The sequence below is a fragment of the Petaurus breviceps genome, unplaced genomic scaffold (genome assembly GCF_028583685.1).
Source record: "Petaurus breviceps papuanus isolate PSGF00001 unplaced genomic scaffold, PetGlider_PUasm1.0 182, whole genome shotgun sequence".
Lineage (NCBI taxonomy): Eukaryota > Metazoa > Chordata > Mammalia > Diprotodontia > Petauridae > Petaurus > Petaurus breviceps.
In genome coordinates this window covers 3964261-3977578 of record NW_027185786.1, presented here as the reverse complement: position 1 = coordinate 3977578, position 13318 = coordinate 3964261, and the positions used below count along the sequence as shown (strand labels likewise).

At 39.8% G+C, this 13318-nt stretch overlaps 1 protein-coding gene across 1 annotated transcript in view; it reads right to left on the bottom strand.

Moving 5' to 3' along the window:
• The window catches only part of HYDIN (HYDIN axonemal central pair apparatus protein), a 421862-nt gene that overhangs the window by 317328 nt on the left and 91216 nt on the right, over positions 1-13318 (bottom strand). Inside the window, exon 6 of the mRNA XM_069087496.1 lies at positions 3442-3643. Within this exon, the coding sequence (XP_068943597.1) occupies positions 3442-3643 (202 nt within the window). The remainder of the gene's footprint in view (positions 1-3441; positions 3644-13318) is intronic.

Sequence of the window (13318 nt, the reverse complement as noted above, 5' to 3'; positions counted from 1 at the left end):
GACACCTAAAATTTCACAGGAAATAAATCCAAGAGAAAATCCAATATAAAATGTGTGGCCTTGGTCGTCTATACAAAAATGCACAAAGTAAGGCAGTTTTGACTTCACAGGTATTACTGAGAATTAGTGATGTGAGATCCATGACTAGAATATGCTCCAGAGGAGTATACTTTAAAAAAGTAAAGGAAAGTTGGGGTAATCTTATTTATTAAAAAAGTATAATCACATGAGGACATCCAGGTTCCAGAGCACCAAATCACACTAGAGAGCACCTGAGTGAAGATCAATGGAGACAAACAGAAGTCAAAAGGATATTGACATTATAGTATACTACAGACCACTTGGACAGAAAAAAGAAATAAAAGAGGGTATTATATAATCAATCACTTGCCCCTCACAGAAGAATGGGATAGTGGTGATGAGGAACTTCAGTTATATAGACATCTAGTATATTGCTATCACCTCCAAAGGCAGAGCTGCTAATTTCTTAACTTGCCTTAGTGATTGTTTCAAACCTCAAAAGATGAAGCAACCAAAAAAGGAAAATTCTGTTCTGTATCTGATTCTCACCAATAGGAAGGAACTAGCTGCTGGGGAAGAAATTTGTGGGATCTTGGAAAATGGAAGAGGTGCTACTGAACTGTAGTAGACACAAGACATTATTCCAGTGCTTTAAAACAAAGGAAGAGAATGGATTCTACAAACAATAGGCTAGTGCATTTGACTTCAATTCCCATAAATATTCACAAAGATTAAAGGTGTGATTAGTGAACATCTAAGAATGGAATTGATGATTAGAAAAAGTCAGCATGACTTCTTCAATAAGAGGTCACAACCTCCCACTTCTTATAAGAGAGCTGTTGGACGACCTAAGTGGAATGGACTAAATGGATTGGACATTTTCAAATATGGCTAACAGGTTGATTTTTTTCATTGAACTGTACTTATGTGTCACAAGGGAAGATTCTATTGTAAGAAGACTGATAGGAAATAAGATTGATATTTTAAAAAAGAAAATAGCAACAATAAAATGATTAAAAAGAAAAGAAAAAAGAGCTTGCATATGCCAGTGTATCCCCTTGGGTTCCAGGTCATCCTTCCCCTCCACCTAGAGGAGACCTTAAACTCTGTTTCCTGTTTTTATGAGGTTACTAACCTGGCATATCAGAGGAACATTATAGAGAGAGTCTGTGGGGGCTTTGGGAAAACATTTAGCAAAATTTCTCTTACTATTCTTTTGGAAAAGATGGAAAGGTATGGGCTAGATGTCGGTACAGTTAGACAGACCGAGTAGTTGCATGTTTAGACCTAAAGAATAGTCATCATTCTATGTAATTTTGAAGAAGGCCTCCATTGGAGTGTCCCAGAGAGCTTTGCTTCACCCTGTGCTATTTAATATTTTCATTAACTACTTGCATAAATGTAGAAGTAGTATGCTTACAAAATATGGAAAAGACACAAAGCTGGAAGGGAGGGATACATAACGCACAGTTCTGCCACTGAAATTTAAAAGAATATGATGGGATAGGATTAAAATTAACTCTGTCAAAACAGATCATTAACAACTTTGGCAAAAGCCATAAAATGGTGGAAACAGAAAACAATGACTAGTTAGGAAGAAAAGGCAGCAAATATGTTCTACTCTTTCTAGGTTTGCAGTGAAAGACAAGAGAGATAGGGGATGGTAGACTAAGAGATAGGAGAATCAAATGAAGGCTTTTTGAAATATAAGTAGAACTGAAGTATATTTGTGGCCCACACAGCCAAGCTAGCAAAACAGGGAGAGAATGAAAATGTAAGCTGGAGATAGAATGAATAAGGAGACAAGATCCTACAGGATGTGAGAGGAGGGAGGAACCTTGACAAAGTAGAGGATCTCCTCTTCCTCAGAGACTGAAGAAAAGGAGAAGAGAGGTGAAATGTTCAATAGGTAATTACCGATACTGAACAGGCTATATCTAAAGATCTGGGAGTAGTCTGCAAAAAAAAAAAAAAAAAGATCATTAAACTCACAGGAATTGATGAGGTTACCTAAAAAGAAAGTGTCAACGGAAAAGTCAATAGGCTTTAAGGCAGAATAGTTAGGGAGAATTATATGAGCTAGCAAAGGCAACTGAGAAGATGTAGTCAGACAGAGAAGAACTGGGAGAATGCAATGCCACAAAAAACTACGTGGAGAGAGTTCACAGGAAGAGATGTCAGTGTCAAACACAACAGGTAGATTGAGAAGGATGAAGACTGAGAAAATGCCATCAGGTCTGGCAATTAAGAGAGTATTGACTTGAGACAGAAAAAATTAAGCTGAATGATGTCAGAAGCCAGATTGCAAAGGATTGAGAATTCAGTGTTAGGAGAAATGGAGACAGTGGATACAGACATCTTTTTTGAGGAGTTTGGGTTAAAAGGAAGAAGAGATGTATAGGATAATAGTTTTAAGGGATGGTAAGGTCTTCTGAAAGAGAAATATAGTACTGTAGCTTGATAGATAAAAGTGACAAGTTTCTAGAATCTTGAAATATTCAATCACAGAATAATTCTTAAAGGATCACTGTCCAAATAAATATTTTTATGAAAATAAGTATAAGTATAAACTTTTGGGGGAACAGGAAAAACAATAAAGACATAAAGGTTAGTTTGGAAATATTAGTGATAAATTAATATGTGTGCAATCTTGGCCCTAGAGAAGAAAATTAAAGTGCCCTGGAGGAGGGGTGTAGGAGAGAAGACAGGACCATTGGTATGGAATATCATATGCCCTCTAAGTTGTGGTTGCGTTCAACTGTTTTGTTCCTTTGTGCTGAGATTTTACAGAGAGAGTGTGGGGGCTGGGGGCAGGGATATATCTTGAAATTAATGTGATATAAAACCCACTAATCATAAATAAAACATTTTTAAAAGAATGAATATGTCTCGTTCTTAAACTGAAGTTATGGTACCTATCCTAGGATCAGGCATGCATGAGACTCCATAAAGTTTGGATGAATTAAATGGAAGGGTAGCATGGTTTAGTTGTTTTGGAAAGAGAAGACTCTTGCTTTTTACTACCTGGGGGATCTCAGGAAAGTCACTTTCTTTTCTGGGGCCTCAGTTTCCTCATATGTAAAATGGGGTGATGGAATGAACTAGATCTCTAAATCTTCTTTCAGATCTAAATCCTATGATGCCATGATTATTAGGATCAGTGGCAGTTGAAGATAGATGATGCATTATTCCACATTCTTACTGTCAGAAAAGCAGGTCCAAAGAAGAAATTTTCATTGAACCAATTAGCAAATACTCTAAAACGTCTACCTTGGATGAATTGGTTCTAAATTTAAGATATGTATTCATAAATATTATAAATAAGATATTCATAAATAAGATATGTAAATTAATTGTCCAAAATAACCAGACTTTCCATTCCCTCATATCGGATTATTGAAATGGATTTTTCTTACAAACCTAGCTTTTTCTTTATCCTCCTCTTCTTGGGTAGCATATACTTTCCATTGGAAATGAGCAATGATATTACTTCGGTTGTGAATGATTATATTTCTCTGATTGGAGAGAGATATATAGGTCTTCTCAATGGTCAAGGAATTCTTGTCCAGTCTAATATTCATATCTGCACCAGCTCCATACAAGCTTACACAAACTTTTTCCCCTAGGAAGAAGTAAAAGACAAGCATGAATTGGTTTTTTATTTGTATCCGTCAAATAGCACATGTATAGACAAGTCTTATCAAAACAAGACATACACAAAATCAATGTAAAATTATTGGGAATGGGGCTAACAACCAGGAGAGTCAGTAAAGGCCTCTTGGAGGAGCTGGCATTTGAACTGAGACTTGGAGGGAGTAAGATTTTGCACAAGGCAGAAGTAAAAAAAGAACAATCCAGGCATGGGGGATACCCTGTACAAGACCCCAGGGAGACATCCAGACAAGACGGCTGCCTGAAGAGAGGGAGAATGCCCAGCTCCCACAAACCCATTTCAGGAAAGACATGTAATCAGCATCAGGCTGAAAAGGGATTGAAACATCCAATAAGTAATTAAAGTAAGTGGCTTCTACCCCAGAACTGCAGAAACAATAGGGAAAAAAGTACAAAATCAGTGCAGGCAAACTACCTGGCAATCTCCTAGCATGACTAGAGCCAGGCCAAAGGGTCATGCAGCCTGAAAAAGAAAAAGACACCCCCAAGAGAGCCTCAGGATGGTCAGAAATCACCAAGGTGATTGGAAATCCATGGGGAAAAACCTTGGAAGCCTCAGGAGCACAAGCAGTCACCAGTGTAGCATGTAACATTCAGACTAGGACATCCCACATGTTTCAAGGTCCTTGGGCCTGACCTGAGACACCGTAAAGATCCCTGAAGCCCTCCCAGCACTATGAAGCTCAAATATCAGGAGGCCATCTCAGGAAATCACATGACTCTAGCTAGAGCAAGCAAGATCAACCTCCTTCCCAAAAGCATGGCAGGGTACTCTGGCACAAAGCCCCCATTCAGAAAATAAGGTTGGAGAGATGAGTCAATCAAAGAAGACACTGAGCAGTATATATTTTGAAGATCTAGTGATATTAATTTAGCCTAAAAGGATGAAGTTCCTCCATATAACTGCAGCCTAAGGCTAAAAGAATAAAATGGATTTTCCACAAGGACCACATAAATACCTAGAACAAGTGAGACAAGAGAATAAAAATTAAATTAAAACCTTTAGAAAAAAATTTAGAAAAAAATAAATATATTAGAATAGAAAATGATGAACAGTACCCAAGTAAAAGACTGAAAATTAAAATTGACCAAATAGAAATCAATGACTCTGGGGAAGGGGGGGGTGGAGTCAAGATGGTGGAGTAGAAATAGGACTTCCTCAGGGTTCCGGCTTCCACTTCCGACAATTAATTAAGGCTTCCACCTTACAATTTATGTAAAAGGTGACTCTGAAGAAACTTTGGAGCTACAGAACCCACAAAATGACACAGAGAAGCTAACCTCCCACTGAGAACAGCCCAGCAGGCCTGCAGGAAGCAGTCAGCAAAGTGCTCTGGGAGCTGAGCCCAGCCCCGCGAGCCCAAGGTTTTAGCCTCAGGGTGGGTCTGAGCAGTTGCCAACTGGAGGGACTTCAGATCACCAGCAGCTGTGATGGTTTCCAGAATTATCAACACATAGAGGCTAAGGACAAAGTGAGAGGTCAGTGCAGTGTGGACTTTGGGATCCGTAGCTCAGGAGTGAGGTCTGCCTTTGCCCCCTGAAAGGAGAAGCCACTGAGGCACAGCAGATGTGCAGCCACAGCCACGTGGCTGCTTCAGCTCCTGCCTGCAGACTGTAGGGGGACCAAGGAACCAGTCTGAGGGGTAATTGCTCTTGATTTAACCTGCTTGGATCTGGATTGCAGTCTAGGGGTGGAGGTCCTGGGGTGTGCAACCAGCTTGCCAGAGCATGTGGAGGCTTCATAGAGGGCACCCAACTAATACCTTTGACAGCTGAGAAAACCCCAGCAATGTGGGACAAAGCTCCCCTGTCTGGTCAGGGTCCTGCTGTGGCAAAAAGCCCAAAAGTCAAGTAATTGAGTGGCAACATGAGCAGGGAAAGGAAGCAAAGCAAGGAGAGCAATCCAACTTTACATTCCTATTTTGGGGACAAAAAGGATCAAAGTATGGAACAGGAGGAAGACAAAGTCAGAACTCCTGCACTGAAAGCTTCCAAGAAAAATATGAGCTGGTTACAGGCCATAGAGGACCTTAAGAAGGATTTTGAAAACCAAATAAGAGAAGTGGAGGAAAAATTGGGAAGAAAAATGAGAATGATGCAAGAAAATTATGAAATGAGAGTCAACAACCTGACTGAAAATAACACCTTAAAAAATAGACTAACTCAAATGTCAAAAGAGGCTCAAAAGGCCAGTGAGGAGAAGAATGCCTTAAAAAGTCAAATTTGCCAGATGGAGAAAGAATCTCAAAAGCTCACTGAAGAGAATCATTCCTTCAGAATTAGATAAAAGCAAATGGAAGCTGGTGACTTTATGAGAAATCAAGACACTATTAAACAGATCCAAACAAATGAAAAAAGAGAAGGCAATGTGAAATATCTCATTGGGAAAACCACTGACTTGGAAAATAGATCCAGGAGAGATAATTTAAAAATTTTGGACTACCTGAAAGCCATGATCAAAAAAAGAACCTAGAAATCATCCTTCAAGAAATTCTCAAGGAAAATTGCCCTGAAGTTTTAGAACCAGAGGGCAAAAGAGAGGTTGAAAGAATCCACCAATCACCTCCTGAAAAAGATCCCCCCCCCCAAAAAAAGTCCTAGGAATATTATGGCCAGGTTCCGGAATTCCCAGATCAAGGACAAAATGTCACAAGTATCCAGGAAGAAACAATTTGAATATTGTGGAAACACAATCAGAATAACACAGGATCTAGCAGCTTCTACACTGAGGGATCAAAGGGCTTGGAATATGATATTCCAGAGGTCAAAGGAGATGGGATTAAAACCAAGAATTACCTACCCAGAAAAATTGAGTATCATGTTTCAGGGGAAAATATGATCATTCAGTGGATTAGAGGACTTTCAAGCATTCTTGATGAAAAAACCAGAGTTGAATAGAAAATTTGACATTCGGATACAAGAAGCCAGAAAAGCATGAGAAGGTAAATAGGGAAAAGAAATCATAAGGAACTTATCAAAGGTGAACTATTTACATCCCTACATGGAAAAACAATAATTATAACTAATGAAACTTTTCTCAGTATGAGGATAGTTGAAGGGAATAGAAATGTGTATATATGTATATATACACACACATATACACATACATACATACATATATACTTCTATATGGGCATATGAATACATATGTTTACAGGTATACATAGATAGAGGGTACAGGACCAATTGAATAGGAAGGGATGATACTTAAAAGGTGAAATTAAGAGGTGAAAGAGGAATATAATGACAGGAGATGGGGAGAGACAGAATGGGGTAAACTGTCTCATATAGAAGAGGCAAGGGGAAATGGTTACAATGGAGGGGAAGAACAGGAAGGCAAAAGGGAATGGGTCAACCTTATTCTCATTGAATTTGGCTTAGGGAGGGAATGACATACAGACTAAATAGGGTATCTCACCCTACAGGAGAGTAGGGGGGAATGGGATGAGAGAGGGGATGATGGAAGGGAGGGCAGGCTGGGGGGGAGGGAAGTTGGAAGCACCCACTTTTGAAAAGGGACAGGATCAAAGTAGAGAATAGAACAAGTGGGAGGTAATATAGGAGGGAGGGAAATATAGTCAGTCTTTTACAATTTATCCACTATGGAAATGTTTTGCATAGCTACACATGTACAACCTATACTGAGTTACTTGTCTTTCCAGTAAGGGTGGGTGGCAAGGTAGGAAGGGAATGAATCTAGAATTCAAAGTTTTAAAATCAAATGTTTAATATATATATATACACACACACACACACACACACACACACACACACACACACTATTATTAACATTATTTTACATGTAACTGGGAAATAAGATATACAGGCACTGGAGCATGGAGATCTACCATGCCCTACTGGGAAATCAGAGGGGATATGGGAGAAGATATGGGAGAGAGCAGATTGGAGGAGGGAATATCCAGTGGGATCGCTATTTTGGGGTGGTGGGTAGGGGAAACCAGGGAGAAAATTTGTAACTCAAAACCTTGCAGAAATCAGTGATGTAAACTAGAAGTTAATAAAGCATTTGAATTAAAAAAAGAGAAAGAAATCAATGATTCCTGGGTGGCTAGGTGACTCAAAGCACTGGCTCTGGAGTCAGGAGGATCTGAGTTCAAATCTGGCCTAAGACGCTTAATATAAAAACCAGCTGTGTGACCTTAAGCAAGTCACTTAACCCTAACTGCCCTACCTTCTCCCCTCCAAAAAAAAAGAAAAATAAATGATTCCAAGTGATGGCAAGATATATTAGAACAAAATAAAAAGAAGGGGAAAATGGAAGAAAATAAGATATCTGATATAGAAACCAACTGATCTAGAAGACAATGGACATTATGAGAACCACAACTTTTTAAAAGCCTGGACACTATATTTCAAGAAATAAAAGGAATACATGAGTGTAAAAAGTAGGAACAAGGAGGAAGAAGTTGGTGGATAAGGAGAGCCTTCAAATATTTAGGAAGGGAGCATCAGATGAACCTCACTTTCTTTCCTGAACTAGACAAAGTGAAGCTGAATGCATACACACAATGCACACAAAACACACACACACACACACACATTGTTTGATGTAGAAATACATCAAACTCATCAGAGAAACAGGTAGGGAGTAGATTGTGGGATTAGCAACAGGGAGGATAATACCAGGCATGAACAATCACAAGCAAAACAAAATTTCTGATCCTAAAGGGAAGGTTAAAAAGACAACTAGAAGCTAGTGAGGGGGTGCCCATTATCTGGGAGATTGTTGAACAAATATATAGTATGAATGCAATAAAAAATATTGCCCTGTAAGGTACAATAAAACAATTTATAATAGAAAATTGTTGAACTGTAAGAAATTATGAAAGAGCCAGCTTCAGAGAAACCTGAATAGTCAAACCCATGTAGAGTGAAGCTAGAAGAACCAGGAGGTAATTTTTAGAATAAGAACAATGTCAGAAAGGAAAAAAAAACAGATTTAAGAATGTTCATCAAAGCCATGACCAAGCACTTCTCCAGATGACCTAAGATGAAGCCTGTATTTGTGGAGCACTTAGCTCTGCTTGGCACTTAGTATGTGTTTAATAAATGCTCATTATCTTCCTTTCCTTCCCGCACCCCCACCCCATCTTCTGTCAGAGATACGAGGGAATCAAAACACAGAAAGAGACATGTGTTTGGTCACTGCCTCTGGAATTGTTTTGCTTATTTGTTACATAGGATTTTTCTCTCTCCATTTTTAATTATGGGTGGGATAGAAGAGGTGAAGAGAGTTAAAAATAATGATACTAATAAAGAGGATTACTGAAATTTTTTTAACTGCACAGAAAAGAAGTAAATTAAGAAGGAAACACAAGTAAGTAGGACAGTCTAGCTTGAAGTAATGTGTGCCATGTATTTTTTTTAATGTAAATTTTTTAAAACTTAAAATCCAGGGGTATAAAATGGATGTTGATAGTTTCATATACAATCTTCTTTTTGTATTCTATGTATACAGAAATGCTTGTTTTTGGTGTTTAAATTCAGAACAAAAAAGTGTTTAAAGGCACAGAAAAGGATGGTATGGCCTGTGTTTGGGCAGTAAGTAAGCCAGGCTAGCTGAAAAACAAAGTGTAAGAGGGGGTATAATATATAATCAGCTAGAGAGTAGAGACCAGAGTCATACTGTGAAGATCTCTGAATGCCAGGCAGAAAAATTAGTCTTTTATCCTAGAGGCAGTAGGGAGCCCCTGAAGCCTCTTCAGTAGGGGAATGGTATGGTAAGAGCTGAGTATGAGGAACATCAGTTTGGCAGTTGTGTGCAGGATGTATAAACTGGAGAGGGCAGGAACTAAATGCAAGAAAACCACATAGAGGACTAGTGCAATTGTCCAAGGAAAAAGTGATGGAAACTTGAAATATGGTGCCCGTGGTATGGAGTCGCGAAAACAGGTAGAATCAGCCAGTCTTGGCAATTAATTAGGTAAGGGAAATGACTGAGAATGAAAATTCAAGAATGACCGGAAGAATGACTGTGTCCTTGACAGAATTGAGAAGAAATATGATGAGAGAGGGGGAAACAGGAGGAAATATGGTTTGGGAGCTGGTGACTTTGATGTCCCCATAGGACATGATGATGAAGATGTCTAGTACAATGGTGTCAAATTTAAATAAAAACTAGGGCCACTAAACTCTATGTAAGGCTCCCTGAAGGCAACATATTGACTTAGAAAATTACAAATTAACATTATCTATGCTTTATTGTATTTTCATTATTTTTATCAAATATTTCCCAAATTCATTCTAATTTGGTTCTGCCCACACTGGGGAGTGTTCCATGGTGTCGGCACATGCTTGACACCTTGGGTCTGGCAAGTAGCTAGAGGTAGAGGAAGGACCTCAGGAAAGAGATCAAGGTTTGATATGTAAAGATGGGAGTCACCTCCACAGAGGTAATATTTGAATCTACAGGAGGTGGTGGATTCTTGCTCTGATAATCATTAGGGATACTGACTTAAAATTCTCAATTGTTTATAAATGATAATTGTTGTTTATGAATGATAATAAAATTAGACGGTATGAAACTGAGGAAAAGAAATCACATTTATGCAAGTTAAATTATCTCAAGTTGATAGATAGCCACTTGACTAAAGTAACTAAAATATGCTAGACAAGATGCGATCATTCTTTTAGTGGAAAGTGACAAGGAGGAAAAATGTAGGTGTCTAAAAAATCTTTTGTAGAGCATTTATTGATTCAATTTCGATCTCTAAGCTATGGTTATAGATGGCTATTGGTAGTGTTAGACCAAGACAAAGGAAAATCAACTGTAATGGATATGTTGGATCTTTAAACACCTAAATCTATGACTAAGATTGGAATAGGGGTATGAGTTAACTCCAATGGGTTAGAAAACATAGCAACTATATCTCTAGGGGAATAAAAAGCTACTCCCTAAAACAGAGCAAAGCTAGCAGAGAAGGCTTTAAAGATGAAAGGAATAACTAACTTTTTTTTCCCAAAGGAGATCAAGTGCAGCACCTCTCAGCATGTGGGTATCAAGCAAAAGTTGAATACAAGAGTAACTGATCCCTTAGAGCAGGCCACAGATCTCACAGACAGTGAGGACTCCCTGGGATGGATGGCTAAGAATACTGGGGTACTTCCAGTGGTCAGTGAGATGGGGAAAAAGTTAACGTGGGGCCCCATGATATCTTAATGTGTAAGAGAAAATATTCTGCACTCTAATTAATGATAACAACAGGGTAGGTTCTTTCATGTGACTGCACGGTTTCCAAGGATTCCTACTGTACCAGATTTGTAGCAGTATCTCTTGGCAACGGAGACCTTGGTGAATATTCTTTGCCTTCCTCTTCCTTTGCTACCCTTAAATAAATTAGCTTCCCATGGACCAAATGCGGACAAAAAATACATTTGGCAGCCTGATAGGAAATAACTCTGGAAGTCTTTATCAGGGATTGTGAGTCCTTTGGGCCCTAGAGTGTTATTCTTTGAAAGGTTCTATTAGCTATCCATTGATCTGCCAGCACAGGAGTACAAAGAGTGCTGTAAATCATGAGACCTTTCTTCCTTCTCCAATGAGCAACAGAGCTGCCTGATTATTCACTTTTTCAGGGGCCCAAATACTGAAGTGTCTGATAAACAATGTTAGGTGTACAGTAAGCCCAACATCACCCCTAACCTCATGATACCATAATAACAGAATATTGTGTATACAAATGCTTCTCTAAATTACAGCTTAACTGCAGCCTGGTGGGGGAAGGTGGAGGAAAAGGGAAAAACAACAAAGTAAAAAGTGCACAGAGAACAAGGAAGCAAAGAAAATATGGACAGTTATCCCAGGCCCTGGCCTGGCCCAGCCCCTCCAGAGCTGCTGGGGGGCCCCAGCGATGGTAACTGAGCCCCGCCTGCCCCAGAATGGCTCTGGCATCCCCCTCACTCATTCCTCCCTTCACCTGCTGGTCCTTCTGTATCCTCCCCCAGATGCAGTTTTTACTTCCCTCGATTTAATAAAAACTTCACCCAGACCCAGAGCAGGCAGGGTGTCCTGGGGGTCCCTGGCATGGATGGGCACGACATCTCTAGCCCCAAGCCTCCTTGTACCAGCCCAGTGCCCAGGGCTCAGCTTTGGGAAGTGGCTCAGACAATCTATGCCTGCCAGCCAGGAGGGGTTGGGGGGGGGGGGGGGAGTACTGCCTTGACTTCTCTTTGTCATCTGCTTCCTGTACTGAGCTTGGAGTTCAATGAAACACCCATCCAATAAACTTGCCAGCCATTGCCTCAAAAAGAAAAGAAAAGAAAAGAAAATATGGACAGTTTTTAACACAGCATGCAATATTTAATATATAAGCTTTCTTGAAATGGAAATTTATTGATACATATTTTTAATCTCATGTTCTGCTGTGCACATGACATAGCTTTTCTTATTTTATATATGTTTTAATATTTAAGTTTATTATAATATATTTCTTTTTCTTATTCAAGCCAAAAATTTTAAAAAGATAAAAAACTGAAGGAGAGGACATTTGAATAGTGCGAGATTATTCCACACCCACTGGAAAAAGAAGGGAATGCAATGTGTTCAAAAGAGTACTGGCACTCAGGATGGAGCCTAGGGTGACCTGTCCTGAACCAGACAGGACAGGGGTTGGACTTTCAATTACAAAGAACAGTTTGAAGCATTTTTAGAAAGAAAACCAGAACTGAAGAGATGATTTGCTTCTCAAACACTCCAAACAACAGAAATGCTGGAGGAGTGAATAAATGCGGATGGCAACAGCATCAGAGTGACCAAAGGAAGACCTCTAAGAAGCTTCCTTTTAAATGTACGCCAGGAGATGGAAGTGAAGGCAGAAATCTAATACAAATAACAGTGAAGAGGTGGCCGGGAAGCATAATGGACAGAACCTAGTGACACTGCCTATGATGGATGCTTCCTTTGTGAGACTACATGGGAGGTTAGATGAAAATAAGAGTGGGGCAGGGAAATAGAGAGGAGGGAGTGATGCTCTGGGGTCAAATAAAGAGCTAGCAATGAGGGGAAGGTGACCTCTGTGGTCTCAGAAAGAGAGAAGCCCACAAGGAAATAGGTGGGGCTGGGGGAGGGAGAGGTTGAAAAGGGGAGGCAAAGAAGGAGGCCTTACTGTGGAGATGGGGCAGTGTTCCACAGTTGAATGCTCCTGTGGGTAAAGGGAAATGAGAGACTTACACTGGGTAAGGCCTGGGGATTGGGCGCCTGAAAAGTCTGCTTTTCCTGGTAAAGGGGAAGCTGTAACAATAGGGCAGCATCCTCTCTGACACCTACAATAATAAGCATTGTTCTGAGAGTGAGGCACAATGAAAAAAGGGGAATGTATAGGGTAAGTCCTATAAGGCAATGTCAGAAAGCTCTTAGAGGCAAGGTCTAGAATGGATAGTGTGGGAGGGAGGGAGAGACAGAGAGAGAGAGACAGAGACAGAGACAGAGACAGAGACAGAGAGAGACAGAGAGAGAGAGAGACAGAGAGACAGAGAGAGAGAGAGACAGAGAGAGACAGAGACAGAGACAGAGACAGAGAGACAGAGACAGAGACAGAGAGAGAGACAGAGACAGAGACAGAGAGAGAGAGAGAGACAGAGAGACAGAGAGAGAGACAGAGAGAGA